The sequence below is a fragment of the Varanus komodoensis genome, unplaced genomic scaffold (assembly GCF_004798865.1).
Source record: "Varanus komodoensis strain SLA01 unplaced genomic scaffold, ASM479886v1 scaffold67, whole genome shotgun sequence".
Classification (NCBI taxonomy): domain Eukaryota; kingdom Metazoa; phylum Chordata; class Lepidosauria; order Squamata; family Varanidae; genus Varanus; species Varanus komodoensis.
In genome coordinates, this window is record NW_025336308.1 from 1,545,318 (window position 1) to 1,564,353 (window position 19,036).

General features: G+C 54.4%; 1 protein-coding gene across 1 annotated transcript; it reads right to left on the minus strand.

Annotated features, from left to right (window-relative positions):
• Positions 1–9,358: 9,358 nt before the first annotated feature.
• On the minus strand, positions 9,359–17,923 carry UBL7 (ubiquitin like 7). Its single transcript, XM_044450644.1, has 11 exons — positions 17,872–17,923; positions 16,674–16,919; positions 15,887–16,006; positions 15,229–15,311; positions 14,988–15,072; positions 14,074–14,131; positions 12,904–13,037; positions 12,417–12,466; positions 11,331–11,498; positions 10,866–10,988; positions 9,359–9,907 (listed from the first exon to the last, which is right to left on the minus strand). Exons 2-11 carry the CDS (start codon positions 16,855–16,857, stop codon positions 9,770–9,772), a joined length of 1,143 nt encoding a protein of 380 aa, XP_044306579.1. The 5' UTR covers positions 16,858–16,919; positions 17,872–17,923; the 3' UTR covers positions 9,359–9,769.
• Positions 17,924–19,036: the final 1,113 nt, after the last annotated feature.

The window sequence follows — 19,036 nt, forward strand, 5'->3', positions numbered from 1 at the left end:
CGGCGCGGGCGCGGGCGCGGGGGCGGGCGGCGCAGGTGCCGCGCGCGTCCCCGCCCTGCCCTGGTGGATTTCTGCCTGCCGGGTAGCAATGCAGCGCACCGGCGCTCTGCCCGGAAAACCAGCTGGCCACCGCGATGCGTTATTCCGCGGGGTTGTGCTTTGCTTTTGCTTCTTTTCCACAATACTGTGTGTCCTGCCGGAGCAATTCTCTCCCAGCACAGGAAAGGAACAGTGCGTTTCAAGGTTTCTCTCTCTAAATGGAGGAGAGGATGAATAACTCCTAGGAGTATTAAAATGTTCTGCGCAGGAAATCCATGAAGCCGGGCCCTGAAAATGCTTTGGAAGGCCAAGAGAGCTGGAGGCAATTGAACAGCAAAATCCCACGCCTTGAATTTCAGGGGCAAATGCCAGACCATTGCACACGAGGGTTTCAGGGCCCGAGTCTTCGCACGGGTGGTGGACCGTGGTCTTGGGCAGCGGCAAGGCGTTGCGGACTCCGGTACTGCCTTGCCCAGGCCAGGGCTGGACTACAGCTCCCACGATCCCTGCCAACACAGAGCCCCGGTGACGATGCGGCACACCTCGAAATTCTCCTTCTCAATCGATATTTCTGGGGTAAGGGGAAATCCTCGTTTAACCCACGAGCCGTGCAGCAGAAGCGCCTGAGCGGAGACGGCTTGCAGTTTTCCTGCTGGCTGGCTGGCTGGGCAGCTCCTCTCATCACCAAGTCACTTCCGCATTCTGTTCCATGGCTACCTCTCCTTTCTTCCTCTCGCGAGGAATGCATAGCTCCTTTGCATCCTCAGAACAACAACCCTGCAAGGCAGGTCGGGCTGAGAGTCCCAGTCACCCAGGGAGCTTCCTGGCTGAGCGGGGACTCGAACCCCGACCTCCCAGGTCACACGCCAGTGCTGTTCCCGCTAGGCCACACCATTGCTCTGGTATGTTGAATTCTGGCCGACCGGCTCCACCAATTAGCGGGGGGGGGGGGTCTGCGGCTCTTCCGTGGCCGGTGCTGAAGTGGCATTCAGCTGCAGGAGTCGCATTTTCTTCTCCGCCCTGACCAGCAAGATGCCTCGGACTGGCCTTTAGGACAGGGTTGGTGCTTACAGCTGGCCCACTCGGTTTGAGCCCCAGATCTTTCATCGGGGGTTCCAGCTGACCGGGCAGCTCTCTGCCCCCCACCTGCCGTCCAGGGGCACTCGCTGAATGGAAGGCCTGAGGCTCTCTGTTGTATCGGAACCCCCCACCCACCCCCGGATTAGCTGCTATAGTGCTGCTATTCAGGAAAATAACGCATCCAATGCAAGCATGTTTCGATAGAAAAACACCCTATATCTCCCAGCATTCCCCATACTGGTTGGGGAATGCTGGGAGGACTTCTCCTCCTGTTGAAACTTCCAGGGTACTGCACCCTTAGCCACGTGAGACGCCAACACCAGCCCAGGGCCGCCTGGGTTCTCTCGGGAAGCCTGTATTTTCCACCTTCCCCCTCCATCCCTCACGCACTCTCTGATCTGCTGTTGAATGATGCATCCTGGTTTCGGCTTAGCGGGGAAGTCAGTCATGCTTTATTTCTAAGAACTAGGACCCTGACACAAACAGTTCCAGGGATGGGGCTCTGGCCTTTGACGGGGGACAGGAACTGGCCCCATTTTTCTAGAATCTGCCCCGACACCTCCCAGGACACAAAAGTGTCATTGCTCGGAATGCACTGGTCTTTATTGTCTTCCTGAATCTGCAAACAGCGCCGGAAAAGCAGTACCTTTATCTGCGAGATCCCAAGCACGGCAAGATGAGAAACTGCACTCAGATTTTCCACGGATGCCACTAGGTAGGGCCTCTGTACGATGTATTCTGCAGACAGAGCTCCTTGTCCAATTCCTGGCATTTTCCAGCTGGAACTATGCCGCTCAAGTGGTCAGTGTTGCACTGGGGGCGTTTGGGTTTGGCCAGGATGCCCCCTGGGTGATTTGGGCCAGTCATGGGCTCTCTCAACCTACCTCACAGGGTTGTTGTTCCTGTGAGGATCAAATGGAGAGGAGAACTTTGTAAGTCATGCTTGGGTTCTTGCAAGCGAAAGAAAGGCAGGATAGAAATGCCATATAATAAGCAATAAGGAATGATGAATCCATTACCTGCCTGTGAAGCTTGGCCAAGAGGGTTATTCCTATAAAAAATAGTTCTGGTGCTTCTCAAAGGGGCTTTGGACACTTTTAATATGTGGTGGTTGCTTTTCTCCCATATACCCCTCCTGTGTCGGTGACAGGCCTGCGATTCTGCCCACAAGTCAGCAAGCTGGAATTCAGGTTCTCCAAATACAGGAATCAGCACCTGAAAATAATGTCTGGCGGTATCGTGAAATACCACCAAGTTCATGCCTCGATTTCTCCCACCACAGTCATTTCCCATGAAGGTTCAGATTATGCTTTGCAAGCACAAATGTTAATTTCATGGTTGTGCTGATGAAGTGGAAATGTGAGAAACATACGAAGCTGAAGCTCGGATTTGCAGGTAGGGAAAAGTTCACCAGGTCTTTCCTTCCTGTCTCGATGGTTTGTATTGATTGTTTATTTATATTATATTGTAAGCCGTCCTGAGACAATTGGTTTGTACAGGACAGGATAAAGATATTCTAAATATAAAATAAAATTTTAATTCAAGTCGAGAGTTGGTGGGGCTAAATCCTGTCTTAGACACATGGGGCATGTAACAAGAAGCTGCATCTGTTCTGTTCCCTGTTCAAGGTTTTAAGAATTTCTTTGTTACATTTATATCTCCCCCTTTTTACTTCCAAAGAATTCAAAGAGTTCAAGGCAGCTTATAGAATTACCCCCAATCTTATCCTCACAACAACAACCCTGTGAGGTAGGCTGGGCTGAGCGTCTGTGACTGGCCCAAAGTCACCCAGTGGGCTCCATGGCTGAGCAGGGACTCAAACCCGGATCGTCTGAGTCCCAGTCCTGCGATCTTACCCACGCTGCCTCAATTTCTAGCCTGCACTGGGGTAGTTTCCCCCTGTCCACCTTCCTTGAGCTTGCTTCTTGGGGCTGGTTGTCTCCTTTGGATCCCCCGCCTTCAAGTGCCTTTGTTTTCAAGCTTCGACACTGCATGATGCGTGTGGATATTTTAGCCACAGTGCCAGCCAAAGCAACCCAGTGCCAGCCAAAGCAACCCAGTACCAGCCAAAGCAACCCAGTGCCAGTCAAAGCGCTTCCTTCCAATCCCACGAGCTTGGAGGCCGCCTCGAGTTCCTTAGCAATGTGGCTGGAACAATTGTTATTCGTTGCAAAATGTTTATTTAAATCCGACCCAAAGTGGCTTAACCAGAACAGGCATGAAGGAACACCCAGAAACAAGAACAGGAAAATAGCCGTGGGCATAGAAAACAACATTCGACAACCTTGAAAAAGGAAACCCACCAGACAGAATTGAGCAGCCTAATCTCCAATGAGCTTCCAAAAACAAAATGTTGATACGGTGCCAAGAGCCAGGGCGGACTGGACACTTCTCAGCCTTTCCTTACCTAGAGTCCTCTCAATGTGCTGGACTGCAGCACCCATTATCCCCAGCCAGCCTTGCCAGTAGGCATGAGGGAGTGCATGGATGTTTGCGACCCTATCACCTCCACATGGGGCTGGGCGGATCCCGACGGGCCCCAAATTTCCCCTCTGCAGAGGGACCGGGGCCGCACCACCCCATTTGAAATGTGTGAACCTCGAAGGCAGAGGCTGGCGCTCCGTGGCCCTCCAGGTGCGGCACGGCTCCAACACCCAGCAGCCTGGGCAGCGGTCCGGCAGGGCGGAAGCTGCAGCAGGCGATGCCTGATAAGGCCCCCCGTCGTCGTGCTTAAGGCGCCCGTCCAGTTCCAGCTCTGAAGCTTGGCTTTGGCAGCGGGTTGCAAAGCCACCCTGGCCCGAGAAACACCCCGTGTTCTCCCGACTCTGAAAAAGGCCACAAAAGCGGCTGGGACACATGGGAGAGGGTGCGGCAGGGGGACAACGTCGCACAACGCACCACAGACTTCAAGGGATCACAACAATCCATGCCTTGTGCCGTCATGTTGTGCCTCTGGAACCATGTCAAAGCGTCTGTCTCTCTTAGCTGCCCTGTCACATACATATTTTCATGGTCAATTTTTGCAACGATCGCACATTTTGTACATGTTAATTCTGCCTACATCTCCTTGAGACTTTCTTTTAAAAGAAAGGCATGTCAGCACAATGAAAAAGAAAAACCACAGCTCAGACCCAGGTCACCACAGTCCTGCTTAGTTTTTCTATGGTGGAGCCGATTCAGAGCCACACGTACATTCCGGTTTTCCCCGAAGATTTCGAGGCGGCTTTCTGTGTTTACGTGTATTCCATTCTCCAGAAAATAGACAATGCTCCCTTCCAGCGCATAAGGAAAAGCCTTCTGGCTACTTGTTTCCAGTGAACTGCAGTATCACTACTGATAGTGGCAGTTTCACTGGGAGGAGAAGCTGTTACCTCATTTGCATTACAGCCATGCAGCCGTGAATCAGCCATCAGAGCATCCAGCCAGCCAGCACCTTCGCTCCCCAGTGGCCACCCACTGTTTGGCCAAGGGCTCCAGATCGAGTCTGTGCTCATTCCCAGCAACGGAGGCGTTTTCTTGCTGAATGAAAGCACGGGCCAAAAGCACAAGTCCAGTTAAATGCACGATCATATTTAAAGTGCCCATTCAGTGAGAAAGAGGGCTGCCCCCGGGAAGCGGAGGGTGACCCGGTTCAGCATGTGTTAATCCTTTCCCTTGAACCATCTGCTGCTGCTGAACATTCTCGGGACTATTTGCCATCAGAAGCAAAGCAGCTTTGGGAGGAAAATTCGAATCAAGACTATGGCATGAGTTGGAGGGGAAAGGGTTAACCCTTTTTTGGCACTGCAGCCCTTATTTTCGGGGGGCTGGGAGGCGTGCGTTGCCTCATCCTGCTTGCAGAGCCCCTAACCAGACATACTTAGTAGGGGGGCACTTTTCTCATAATATATTTATATTTATTTTATTTTTCATATTTATATTTATAATGCAGCTTTGTACATAAATCTTTAACACTTACGGGAAAAACTGTTTATGAGCTCCCTGGAGGCCAGCTGGGGAGAGAAGCAAGCTGCATCCAAAGCACTGGGGAAAGATGTGTGTAAAATTTCCCCTCCTTGATGGGGAAGCTGCATATGGGAATAAATGTGATTTCCCCATGCATTTGTTGAAACTGTAAAAAAGTACTGCAGGGTTGAAAGAACGGCCACCACTTGGCCTCTACCGCACCTTTCGGACTTTGCCCTTTATACCTTTACAGGCCGACTCCTTAAATCAGCCCTCCCCAGCCTGGTGCCCGGGAATCCTGGGAGCTGCAGCCAAGAGGGTGCCGGGTTGGGAAGGCTGCTTCAGGGGGACCTGGAAGTCTGCGCCAAACCCCTCGCTGGCAGCTCCGCGGCCGGCGCGCCCAGAGGGGCTGCCGCAGAAGCAGGTCTCCCACCCTGGGGAGCCACAGCTCGCTGGGGCACCTCTGCCCTGCCACCCCCACCCCTGGGCCCTGGGGTGCCGCCGCGGCGCTCCCGGGTGCCCGGGCACCAACGCCAATCCTCTCCCAGGGGCAGAAAGAAAGAAATACCTGGGTTTTTTAAAAATGCAAATTCTGAAGCATGGGTGCATTCGCCTCTTAGCCACAAGCCATGCAAATATTTCAGCTGTGCAGAGGCCCATTTCCAGTGAGCGACTGCAAGTCACACGTCAAAAACCTGAGCCTTTCACAGTGCCCCGTGAAAGGACACCCACCTGACCAACAGGCGGTCCTACAGTGTGGGGAGGCTGGGGCTGAACGGAGCACCGTGCAGAGGAGTAAGGAGGAGACTGCACTGCCCCCCCCCCCACGCACGTCACAAGCTCCAGCGGCCTTGCATGCCGCCCACAGCCAGAGCAGCGGTCGCGTCTGGCCTTCGGCCTATTCCCAGGCCCTTTATCTCGATGGCCACTTCTGGCTGTCCGGGCGGCAGGAAGGTGGCTGAGGCACAGCTGCTGGATTCGTAACTCCAAGTGGCAGGAGTCTAAAAAACGAGGACTCTAAAAACCCTATGCCCCCCACCAACAATACTGGGAGGCCAAAGGATTGTGCCCCAAATTTTCCACACTGCTCGCTGCTTACAGCTAGTTTACGAGGAAACACAGGCAACGTACAGTTAAAATGCACATTTTCCGTCTTAAGCATTGCTCAAGAATCACATGCCCAGTTTTCTGTATTCCAGAATCAACTTGAGTATCATGTCATACACAACCACGCAGTCATTTGACTGAGCTACGGAATTTATCCATCCAGAGCCGTTATTTCAAATTAGTCAGACATTTTGCAGTCTGAAGACTCTGGGGGACCACTTTGATTGAGCCTACAGACTGCAGTGCAACCCCAGTCTCGCAATGCAGCAGACAAGAATAAAGCACGGCTTGATTCAACTCCAACCCCAACCCCCTAAAGCTGGGTTCCGCTTTAAAGGATGAGGTTCATGATGTGCAGCTTGCAATCATTTGCTGGAAATGGGGCTTCGCACAATTTACTTATTTCCAGCCTTGTGGTTAAGAAGTTAACACATTAAAAAAAGGTGAAGTCCAAACAATTTAAATATTCATTTGATTTCCCCAAGAGAGAAGTCGACATTCTTCTGAAACTAAGCCCGACCCGTTTCCGCCTGTGAGGTACGATTTTAATAAGCCAGTTCTAACATGTGACTTTGCCCTGCACCTCCCGTTCTTCATACTGCACAGAACCCAAGAATTCTTCCCAGCAAGCTTAAAATGTGTCGATCGCACAGGCAGGGGAAAAACGTCTCTTTTGCGGCCAGTTCCTTGCAAAGCTCTTTTTGCTTGCACAGAGTGTGTGTGTCCTTCAATTCTCCCAAAGCCGTGGGTTGGAGCATATTCAGTTTTATCACATGCTCACACCCCAGCACCCAGGAATACGGCCGATAGCCCCGCAGCACCCAGGATGGGGTTAAAGAATGGCTACTGGGAATGCTTCCTTAGCCCCCCCCCCCCCCGCTTCGTGACCTATGATTGAAAGCCCTCCTCGGCGTGACGGCCCTGCTCAGCCCCTCTGGGGACACCGGCCATGGGGCTGCCGGGTTCAGCCTTCCCAACCCAGTGCCCTCGAGACACTGGTCGGGGCTGGTGGGAGCTGAAGTCCAAAGCATGCGGAAGGCACCAGACTGGGGAAGTCTGATCAGATGCGACACTGCAAAGGGCAGAGTCCAGAGCCTGAAATTACCGAACGGTGCAGGTGGAGGAGGCAAAGGTCCACTCTTTCAACTGCCACATCAGCCTGCAGCATTTTTTATTTTACAATTCAAAGAAATGCACAGGGAAAAACATTTATTTCTCTATGGAATTTCCCCCTCATATACGTCTTGTGCACAGCTTTTCCCCAAGACACCCATTCTTGCATGCAACCTTTCCGCCAAGAACGGCACTACAGAATTCGAAGACCCGAACTAGAGAGAGCACGATGCTCTGAACCTAACCGCACGAGACGTGCCAATTGCAGCAGCTATTTCCAAACTGCAGGCCAGAGCGGTTCCCTCCATGCGCGGGCCGCTCCTCCGCCAGAGGAAGGCTGCGCGAGCATGGGGCCTTCTTGCGCATTGCCTCATCCTTTCCATCCCCACAATCCTATTATTATTATTATTACTATTATTGTTATTATTATTATTATTAACATTTCTATGCCGCCCCTTGCAGAAACCTCGGGGTGGCTTACAACAATGAAGCCTTTGTTACCTGTGGAAAAATGCGCTGACCAAAAGCAGAAGCTCTTGTTCCTTTTTTCCAAACCCCGCTGTCTGACTTGGCTCTAAAACTAGCCATCGACAATGGGAAAAAACCAAAGGTGCGGAATGGGGAAGAAACTGCGTATCAATCGGGGGGCGTGAGCAGCCCTCCTCTTCAGCTTATCCTGACTTAATCGCAGAGTACCATTCCGTGGAATTGCGGGTCAGGTTTTCCCCCAGTAATTTTAGGCATATCTAATTGTAGGAAAATACTAGAACGACTAACTTAAAATGCACATTTCTCCCCATAAAGTATTGCATGAAAACACAGCTTACATATGGTCACGTATTTGGGACGGATTCGAGCCTTTTTGGGGAGAGTGAATTTGCGTTAAGTGTGGAATTGCACACATGCAGATCAATACACTAGCCCGAAATCCAATCCTATCAATGAGCAAATGACAGAATGAAAGACACGTGACAATCCTCCGCAACGCTCATATGGAAGAGCCTCAGTCAAGTCTGGCAGCCTTGCCTAAAATTCACGCCTGTGGCAAGCGGCCACCTGAGCAGTGTTGATCAAAAGTGAACAGATATCTCAGAGGAGCTCCAATCCCCCGCTTCAAACCTGCTTTCAGCCCCCTAAATGCCCTTTCGTTGCAGTTCTGACCTCGTAGCTCCTGCGGCTGGAAAAGCACCGCACAAACTTTGCGCAAAGAGCACCCCCTGCTGTCGCCCAAGGTCCTGTGTCGCAAATTCAGTTCTCCAAGCAACTTTGCGCAGCAACGGCTCCACACAAGGGGGAACCCCAAATTCTGCAGAAGTATCACCCCCACCCCCTAAAAAGCCGTTAAAAGGAAGGGGAAACACCCGAACAGCCTGATGGATACCGAGCATTCTTTGTGGGCAAGAAAGAAAGAAAAGAAAAGAAAGAAGAAGAAAAAAATCGGAAGAAAAATCCAGGGGGTCCAGTGGACTATCGGGAAAGAAAGCGCGGCTGCACCTCAACTTTTGTTCCAAGGACCAACTTTTAATTTCTAGATGTTTCAAGCCTTCTTTTCCAATAGCCTTTAACTGCTTCATATCCGGCAGTCAGCTAGCAGTACAATCCTACACGTTTATTTAGGAACGAGTCCTGGGGATTCACGGTGCCGAGGATCTCACCTGAACTCCCACCTGCACGACAGTATCCAATTTTGTCTTTCCCGTTCAACTGCTATTAAATCTATTTTTATAAACAAACCAGCCCCTTCAGCACAATCTGACGCCCACTTCCATGGATTTTATTCCGCGTTGAAAGACATTAAAAATAAAACAAAGGAAAAGCAAAACTTAGAGCGAGTCTGACAACATCCCCACCTGTGTTCAAGAATACAGGTGGGTAAAAGGTAGACCTCCAGATGCTTGGGGCTTCCAATTCCCAGGGACACCCCTGGCAGGAATGCCAGCAGCCCCAGCCCGGAGCCTCTGGCGGGCCTCCTTTGCCACCCCGTTCGAAAGATCCCGCTGCTTGTCCGCTCAGCATCGGAGGCTCACGGTTGCAAGACCCGAGGAACAAACAGAAGTGAGAAAAGAGGCGGCACTAGGGAAGGGCAGCTTTATTCGGACGGCTTGCGAGTCCACTAAACCAGCGGCACCTCGAGAGTGGCGAGCGGCGGGAGGGCACACGCCACGGACGATGACGCGGGGCTGCTGTTCCTCTGCAACCAGCCTAGACCGGGCAGGAGCCCGCTGTCTCCAGGGAGGGGTGCTGCCCACCCCCCGCAGCCCTGGGCCCTGCCCGGCAGCCGGACGCAGCGGCCTTTCTGCCTGAATTTCTTCCCAAGGCCCAGAGCGCCTCTCGCCGCCGTCTCTCCGCTGCTTTGCTCAGGAGCACGAGGGCGGCCACCGGAACGGCTCCGGGGGCTCGGAGGCGGGGAGGATGGAGCCCAGCACGCCGGCAGGACGGGCCCGAGCACCGGTGCCGCAACGCAGGGGTCCCCTCCCGGAGGGGGTCAGGGGGCTCCCCCGGCAAAGATGAGCTCCAGGGCGGCCTGGATGTCGCCCCCCGTGGCCTGCAGCGCCCGGAGGCTCAGCTCATTGTCGTGGATGCCCATGTCCCGCAGCTGCTGCAGCTGCGGCTGCCACTGGTTCTGCGGAGACAGGAAAGCGAGCGCGTTCTCAGCGCAGCCGGAGGTCGTGGGGCTTCAGCCGAGGAGACCAAACCCCCACTCAGACCAAGGCCAATAGCCTGTCCTCCCTCGCAGGGTTGTGGTGCAGGAGAACCAGTGCGGAATATTGGCTGAGGGTGTGGGGGGAGTCGTGGGAAAGCTGTGAAGCAACCCGGGTGGTCCTGACTCCAGCGGATGCTGAGCCGAACATCCCAAAAACGGAGCGGGGGACCAACATCGGGCAAAACGGGTAGGGAGGAGAGATTGTAACTTGATGGTTCCTGGGCCCAGCAAGAGGTCTGGGGGCAGAAGGGGGGAAAAGTGGAGGCGGGAAACGCACGGCTTGCAAAGCTGCGTATTAAGGCTTTCTGGGCAAAGTCCCTTGAACAGACCCTGTGCTTTCATCCCGTCCTGTGTGATTCAGCACCTTTGCTCAGTCGTGGCTATTTCACAACAGCAGAAAAAGCTCACGCTTGTGTATCTGCGGCAGAGTTCAGAACCCAGAGCGATTCAGCTCTCATCAATAACAAGAAGTTTCTAGTCCTTATGATTCTAACACTGGACCGAAAGGTCACAGATGGGTAATGGGGGCATGACTTGTCAGTGCCTGGAAGAGCACGGGGGAGAAATGTCTGCCGAATGAAAGCAGGCAGGGCCACGCTTTGTTCCACCTCTATGAATTATAGAGACGACAAAGCATTCCTCGAAAAAATGTGAATTTGGGCCAGCCGTGAGAATTGGGGTGCAGTCCGTTTTCCCAAGTACAAGGCCCTGGACAGGCGCACCGCATCCAGTCACACATCGTTCGGAGGCGGCTCCTGCCCGCTCCCCTGCAGGGCAAGGCTGGAGGCCGCCTTGGGGCACGGGGCAGCCATCCAGCCGGCCGGCACCAGCCAGGGCCCCGCGCAGGGATCGGGATCGGGCGGGGTGGGCGACTGACCTGCAGGCTGGGCTGGCCGGACGCCTGCAGGGCATGCTGCAGGGCCTGGCTGAAGAGGTCGTTGGTGATGGGGGTTCCCGACTGGACGCTGGAGGACAGGGGGGACGTGCCCGAGGAGTGCCCCTGCAGGAGAGAGGAGGGGTGAGGAGGGGCGGCCATCGCTGCGCTGCCACGCGGGGCCCGGGAGCGCCAGGCAGGGCCCAGCTGCAGCCCTTCCACCTGCCCGCTGCAGCCGCCGTCCGAGCTCTTCCGCCCCCCCGCCCGCCCTCCCTCCCTGCACTCCTAGGGAAATGGACGTCCGGGGACCCCCTCGAGGCCTTCCAGCATCTGCAGCTCCCAGGCGGGGATGAGGCGTGCCTGCTCCGAGGTCCACGCTGCGGAGGCCCCGCAGGCCCTCTCCCCCCGCTGCTGCCGGGACCAGGCGGATGCCCGCCCTGCCGGCCAGGCGCCCCCGCTGCCCCTTACCTGCGTCCCGGGGGTGGGAGTGTGCGAGCTGCTCTCCGGGGTGCTTGCCAGGGCCAGGGCCGTCGCCAGCTCACTCTGCGTGATGGGCCGCGGGCCGGCTGCCCCGGTGTAGCCCAGCGAGGCCGGGCGGGACCCCGAGGCGCTGCTGGACGGGGTGGTCCGCGCGCTCTGTTGCGAGGGAAAAGGCGGCCAGCTCAGCACACAAACGTGGAACCGAGTGACCCAGCACCCGGACGCACGCCCTCCCTCAGCCTGGGCTGTCTCAGACACGTCACCGGTGAACTCCCATCAGCCCCGGCCAGCACGGCCAATGGTCAGGCATCATCGTGGGAGAAGCCGTTGCAGAGGCTGGGGAAAGCTGTCTCGGCTCTTCCTGGAGGGGTGCCGACGCAAAGAGGGCTGTGAACACTCAGCGCCTTTTACAAGGGGCCTCTTTGCGCTTGTTTCTCAGCCGGCAGAACGCGTTCACGCCGCGTCTTTAGCGACTGCGCCGGTGGCCTCGCCAGAGCACACAACGCAAAATATGCTCATCAGTTGCGTCTCTGGCACAGAGGAGCTTGGAGCAGAGCTGGCAAGGAGGAGCTAATATGCCATATTAAAATGCAAAAGGGATTCACAAACAAGCATACTCCTGACGACATTTGGGGACCGCTTGTCGAGTGTGAATTAATAAGAGTGTGACTCTTCACAAGATTTTATGCAATTCTGGAAGGGGAACGGGGCATCTTGAAAGGGTAAATGATTTAGGAGGTGGTGGGTGTACTCTTTTTGTTATGGCTTCCTATAATTTGTGTCTTCATTTTGTATTAATTTTATGGAATAAATTGTTTTAACAAGTAAAAAGGAAGCTGCCCCAGAAGAGCCAGTTCCTAGGTCCACCTCGCATAGTGTTCTTGACACTGACTGGCAGCAACAGCCCCCCGGGGTATCAAGCAGGAGCTGCAGCCCCACCAGGCGTTCTGCCCCTCCTCAAGAGGACAGACAGAACCCCACGCAAGAGGCGTGCTCAGCCACTGCACACTGCAGAGCGTTTCAGTTTCCAGACTCCTACTGCAGGAGCCGAGCTCTTGGCTCTCCCGACTTTACCTGAAGGAAATCGTCTTCATCATCGGAGAGACCTTCGAAGAGGAAGCCGCCTGCCCAAGAAAAAGACACTGCACTGAAGCGAAACCGATTCCGGCCAGCCAGACCCTTTTCGAAACATCGCATTTTGGGCTGCTCACATTTGTTCCCGCAGGTTTTCCACTGCTTGCTGTGGCCACCGGGCTTTTCATGGGCAGGGGAGGGGGCTGCCTTCAGAAGGTCCCCTTCCCACAAAGGCAGGACCCACCTCTGCACACCTTGGGGCACCCACAACCTTGCTCCCACTTCCTCGTTGTGACCGTGTGGGCAGCCATCTTGATTCAGCTCGCGTTCCAGCCGTCCACCTCCTGATCCGTGATCCCGGAGCACAGCTAATCGGGTCCTCCGGGTGCTCTGGGCCACGCTGACTAGGAATGAGGCCCAAGCTTCTGATCCCCACCAGCTCCCCTGAGACTATCCTGCACCCCCCGTCTGGGAGCACGTCACTCACCTGGCATGTCACGGTAGGAGCTGGAAGGGGCGCTTCGCGAGGAGGTCTCCCCCGTGGGCAAGGGCGTGCTTCCTGCCACCGAGTGGAGGACCAAGACAATGGCATTCACCAAAGCAGGATGGGTTGGGATGAGCCTGCAAGAAGACAGCCAGTAAGTCTGGGGCGGGGTGGGGAGCTAAAGGTGGAAGGGACCTCAAAGGCCATCCAGCCCCACCCCTTGCCAATGCAGAAAATCCACCATCACGGATCAGCTTTTGCTTAAAAATATCATACGGAGAGTCCATCGCCTTCCAAGATGGCCTGTTCTGCTGTTAAACAGCTCACACTGTCAGGAAGTTGTGAAAGTTTAGTCAGACCCATGGCAAGACGTGGTTTGAGGTCCGATCCAAGTTTATTAGTTTGGCTCAGACACAAAATGGGGAAGGGGGTTCAGAGGCAGCTCCTGCAAGGAAACAGGCACTGGCTGCCAGCGTTCAAGACTGTGAAATTCTCTGGACGGACGTGGCGGAACGCTGACGAGAGCCTGAACTTGCACTGGTTGGACCAAGGCCTGGGAGAACTTGAGAAGCAAGGCTGAGCTGAGCTGCTAGGGATGAACCAGCTGCTGTTTTGGAGCGGGAGAACACCAAATGCTGCCTCCTCTCGAGTCAGGCCTGCGGTCCACCTAACCAAGTCCTGCCAACACTGGCCAGCAGCGGATTGCAGGCAAGTTCCCCCCAGCCCTACGTGGCGACAGTGGGCATCCAACCTCTGAAGGCCAAGCATGTGCTGATTAGCGCTGGACAGAGTGAACATGAGCACAGAACGCTCGGCGACCTTTCTGTGGACACAGAGAGGACGACGGGCCAACACAAAACGCCTCCCATGCCCCGTTGCCGTTAGCTGGGCCTGACACGGCACTCAGTCCCCAGGCCAGCCAGATCCAGTACCTGCCAGCTGGAAGGGAAAGGCCTGGAAGACACACAGAAACCATCTGCCTGCGCTGGCCAAGGAGCCATTTCCTCCCCTGCCGAAAATGCCTGCACTGCATGATAGGACTGTTGGCAGAGGGGGAAGGGCCCAAGAAGGCCGCCAGGCCCAGCCCCTGCTGCTGCAGGTCACGCGCTTTACACCGTCTCGCCCTTCACTCACGGAATCTGGAATCTGGTCCATGCTGTTCAACAGACTTACGTGTCCAACATAGTCGGGTCAGCAAAGATGGAGAAAAGGTCCTTATCTTGTAAGACACCTGTCCAAGAGAGAAGCCATTGAGCCCAATTAGACGGATGAGTAATCTCCACGAAGGGGCAAGAACCATACAAAACCAATCCATTCCTATGGGTCCGGAGAACTGTCTATGATTGGAAGAGTGGTTAATTATGGGTTGTCTCAACTTTTCATACTGCCAAAGTTACTTGAACTTAAATGATGGGCGTTGAGCCTTTTATTTTGCTTTTATCTGACCTGTAATAGTATTTTATTTATTTACTCAAAGTTTTTATATGCCGTCCAATAGTAAAGTCTCTGGACGGCTTACAAACAAACAAAAACAAAAAAACTCCAACCATATACAACAAACAACACACTGCATCCAATAAATGATGATAAAATCAAAGATAAAACCAATTAACTGTTAAAATGCTGGTAAAATAAAAAGGTCTTTGGCTGACACCAAAAAGAATAAAGCAACGGCGCCAGCAAACCTCCCTGGGGAGCAATAGTAATTATTACTACTAGTAGTTACTGTTCAATAATAGTAAGCATTACTAAACAGTAAGAGAGCAACAGTAATAATATTATTACTGTGACTCGATGGCTCTGTGCCAGCTCCAGCGTCAGGGACAGGGCGCTTATCCACACCGGTGGCTGGGGAGCATGGGCTGTGGCACTCAGGTCCCGCCTGCGGGTTTCCTGTAAGCAGCTGGCTGGCCAGAGTGGAACAGAAGCCTGATGGGCCTCCGCCCGGCGCAACGTGCCTCCGTGCCGTTCTTGAAGAAGGCGAGAGAAGAGGCACAGCACGGGGAATCCATGCCTCCAGCCAGGAGCCACGGCACGGGGGAAGCCGCCCCCTCCCCACACATCCAGCCGTGCTTTCCGGCACCCACCCAAAGCAATTGGGTCGTTGCTGAGGCCGGGGGTGGCGACGACGATCTGATCCAGCGACTCCTTGTTGCTCAGCATCTTGAAGACCTGCGTGGGGAGCAGAAAGAGGGAGAGAGAGATTGGCCAAGCCACGCGAGGGGGGCTGAGGGTCTGGGGCCACTCCTCCCCGATTCCTGGCTGCCTGCACTCACGCCCCCCGGGAAATGGGGCGCAGGGGCAGTGCAGGGGGCCCGTCGTGCTCACCGAATCCCTGAAGACGGGCCGGCTGTGCAGGGTGCTGTGCAGGGCCCGGAACTCCTGGACCGCCGTGGCTTTATCCACTGGCTCTGGGGAGAGAGAGAGAGGAGTGATTCCACACCCCCCAGAATAGCTTGCGAGGAGGCGGCTACGCTGAGCGGCCGGTGGGGCTGCCGCATTTCGGGGGGCCTCCCCACAAGCTGGTGTGCCCAGTTGGTGCCTGCGGTGCCCGCAAGGCCAGCCCCCAACGCCAGGTTCCAAAACGGATGCAGAGAATCACCTGGCACTGGGAAACTCTCCACCGTTAACGGAGCGACAGAACTAAGAGGCACTTTGCTCTTACGGGGAGGAATGTCTTAAAAAGTGCCACGAGAACGCGCGGCGAGCTGGCTTTTAATTTGAGCGGACGGGGCACTGAAGATAAAGCTGAGGGAGCTAATATACCAGGACTGGTGTGGGCAGGGTGTGCCCCCTCCCCATCCCATCCAGCACCAGGCAATTCCCTCCAGAGAAGGCAGTCTGAGCAGACAGGGAGAGGAAGGTTAAGACCGCTTCCATTTTCACTGTTTCGGCTCCCATCCGTTCCCCCAAACAAGGACCCCCCTTGTGCGCCATCACAAAGCAGCCCTATTATCCTACGGACTGTGACTGAGCGTGTGCCCACCTGGCTTCTGTTCCGGCTCGGGCCAGGATTTGCGGAGGACGTGGACAGTGGAACCGGACTGGATCCCGTAGAACTCAAGCGTCTGATCATCTCGCAGCTTGCGACCACAGTAGATCAGGTCTGAAAGACAGCCCCAGCTCATTTGTTTTTGTTTGTTTACAACTGAATGCATAATCTGCCGAACCAATAATCCTGCAGGACTCTGGAAGGTGGGGAGGGTAGCACACCCATAAATGCTGATCCTGCTGGCCAAGGAGCAGGCAGTAATAATCTCCATTTTCTTGTGAGCCATCCAGAGACTCAGTGTGGTTGGACGGCCAAAAATAGCCCAAATAAATAAATAAATAAATAAATTTCCCTCTGCTGAAAAGCAAAGGTTTCTTGCAAATTCCCAAGCCTAAGGGGAAGGTCTGCAACTCAGTGGCAGAGCGCCACTTCAGATGCAAAAGGTCTTGGCCTCCATCCTGGGCATCTCTAGTTAAAAATATCAGCTCATAAGTTGTAGGAAAAATCTTTGCTTGAGAACATGGGCAACTGCTGACAGTTGAGGGGCGCAACGGTGCGGTGGGCAAAGTTTAGAGTTGTAACATCTATTTTGCTTTTCACTCGAATCCCTAGTTTTTCATTGAAAACCTGCCACCAACTGTTAAATGATGCTCAGTGTGGAACAGTTAATTTATCTTATTTTACTGTAGCTTGAAATAATGTTGAAAGCCGTCCAGAGACGACAGCCATGGACGGCATACAGATTTTTCAATAAATGAAATCAAGTCAACCTGCAGCTTACCAATGAGTTCCGGGTCAGGGATCGATTCCTGGAGCTTGCCCGTGATGAGCTGTTTCAGGTATGAGATGCTGCAGCGGCCCAGCGGGCACTCTCCCAGCTCGGTTTCCGGCAGCCGCAGGATGGATTTGGGAGCCAGAGGCTGGTCAGCTAGCTTCACTGCAATGTAGCACTCCAGGAAGGACATGGTGTCCGTCGCTCTGGGAGGACCCGATCCGGTGAGGCCCCAATCCAACTTCCAAGTGGGATCTGTAGAACGAACCCAAAAGCCTGCTTCCACAGGGGCCAGTCAGAGACCACCCGCCACCCCAAACCCAGGGGGGTGGCATGAAGGCAGTAAGTTTTGCCCCATGGCTAGTATTCAGGACTTGTTGCTTTGAGCCTGGAGGAGGCACAGAGAAAGGGGAAGCAGCCGAGCCACTTCTGGCTCAGAAAACGCCGCTCCAGCCGCCCTTCACTCCCAGCACCGGTCACGTCTATGCGCACTTGTTAGATGAGATATTAGTTTGAGATTTTATGCATGCAGCTGGCATTACTTGTAAAAGCAACACATGGTGCGAAATCACAAGGTGCCTGGTTCTGGGGGGAAGGAGCTGGATGAGCGAGCTCGGTGTTTCAGAGACGGGTGACTGTCTAAGGTGGGTGGTATTACAATGCATACACAGAAAAGATGACGCCACTCAAGCAGCTTCAACTGACCAAACCCTTATGCTGCAATCAGGCGAAATATTGTGCTGCGATCGGGTTGCAATAACGCGGGTTGGAAGCGCCGGTCGAAAGGGGGCCAAGTTGGGAGCAAGATGGACCGGGAGCCCAGATCGATGGTTGGGAAGCCCCAGCCCACAGGTCGGGAGGGTCCGCGGGCCGACGGGGATCTCGGAGGGAAGGTGGCGGGTTGGGACCTGGGCTATGCAAACGGAGGAAGGCCCGGACTGGGAGGCCTGGGCGCGGAGCTCCTGCGGGGCTGCGATTCCGGGCTCCTGCCTTGGAGAAAGGGCGCGGGTCACGCCGCATCCCGAGAGCTGCTTAATCCGCAGCTCTACCCACCAGGCCATCCTGCCTCCCGCCACAGAGGTGCTCCCATTCCGGGGAGAGGGTCAGAGGGAGCAGAGAGGAGAGAAGGCGAACAGCCCCGCGGCACGACAAACGGGCCCTCGCTCCCCCGCACCCGCCGCAAACCAGCGCACTCATCTTGCCCTACCTGGATGTTTACAACCGACCGCCTCGTCCAGCCGGAAGCGCTTGCCCGAGCCCGCGCGAGGCATGCTGGGGGCTGTAGTGCCGCCGGAAGGAGCGCTCACATTCTCCGCTACGCGACCGAGGGGAAGGCGAAGGACGAGCGGCGGAAGCTCCGCCTATTGGGCTGCCTCAAGGGGCCCTGGGAATTGCAGTTCTGAGGCCCGCGCGGAAGAGCGGGGCAAGAAGGGAGGAACGTTCGACCGAGCGTCAGAAAGAGGCGGGTTGTGACGTCAGCGACCTTCGCGTCCCTACCAATCAGAGAAGCGGAGGGAGTGGACCGGACCAATAGGCGTGCGGGACGCTGGGGCGCGGCACGTTTTAAAAACGTCAGGGCGCGAAGCTGTTTGTGCTTTGCAAAGTGGGCTTTTTGCACTATTTATTTATTTAAAACATTTCTATGCCGCCCCCGTCGCAACAAAGCCTCGGGGCGGCTCACAGCATAATTAAAATATATAAATAACAGTTAGTATATTAAAATTAATTAAAAACTTGGTAACATCTCGGCATAAAACTTAAAATCCTAAACTACAAAATAAATTAACAATTAAAATAAGTTTTAAATAAAAAGGTCTTCGCCTGGCTCCGAAAAACACTAGGCTTCCTTTCTCAGGTGAGTGTCTGGCTTGCTAAAGTGGGACTGCAGCTACTGGTGCCTTTGCTTTGTGCTGCCTTCGGGTCCCCCGAAAGCTGGATGGGCCTTTGTGTAACTGAGTGCAAAGTGCAATTTGAGGCCACAATTCGGAACCAAAGTACGGGGGGACGGAAAGGTTAATTGAATGTGATAATATCCATCAACTCTCACCCTGTGATACAGGGCGATATATGCACCCAAACTTATCTTCTCACTTCAGGAAAGGCTACATTGCACATTATGTCTCTTTTGCTATATTATACATATTTTTCCACTGTATGTTCTTTTACATTCAAAAGTATGTAGACATGAATGAGTACGGAAGAGCAAGGCTTTATCGAGGGAGCCCAGGGCTGATCTAGGCCAAACAGGTGCTCACCAAATAACACAGCAAGGCGGAGGTGGCATGAAACAGTTTGGGGAGCCCTTGATTTCTCCTTGGACCCCCGACATCACGGCACTTTTCGTATTTCATGGCCTCCTGGCACCCACTTCA

Coding starts and splice junctions, on each gene's coding strand:
- UBL7 (XM_044450644.1), bottom strand. CDS start 16,857: ATGTCCTTCCTGGAGTGCTACATTGCAGTGAAGCTAGCTGACCAGCCT. Junction 15,312..15,886: donor CGAGCCGGAACAGAAGCCAG/GTGGGCACACGC, acceptor CTCTCTCCCCAG/AGCCAGTGGATAAAGCCACG. Junction 12,467..12,903: donor CTCCTACCGTGACATGCCAG/GTGAGTGACGTG, acceptor TTTCTTGGGCAG/GCGGCTTCCTCTTCGAAGGT.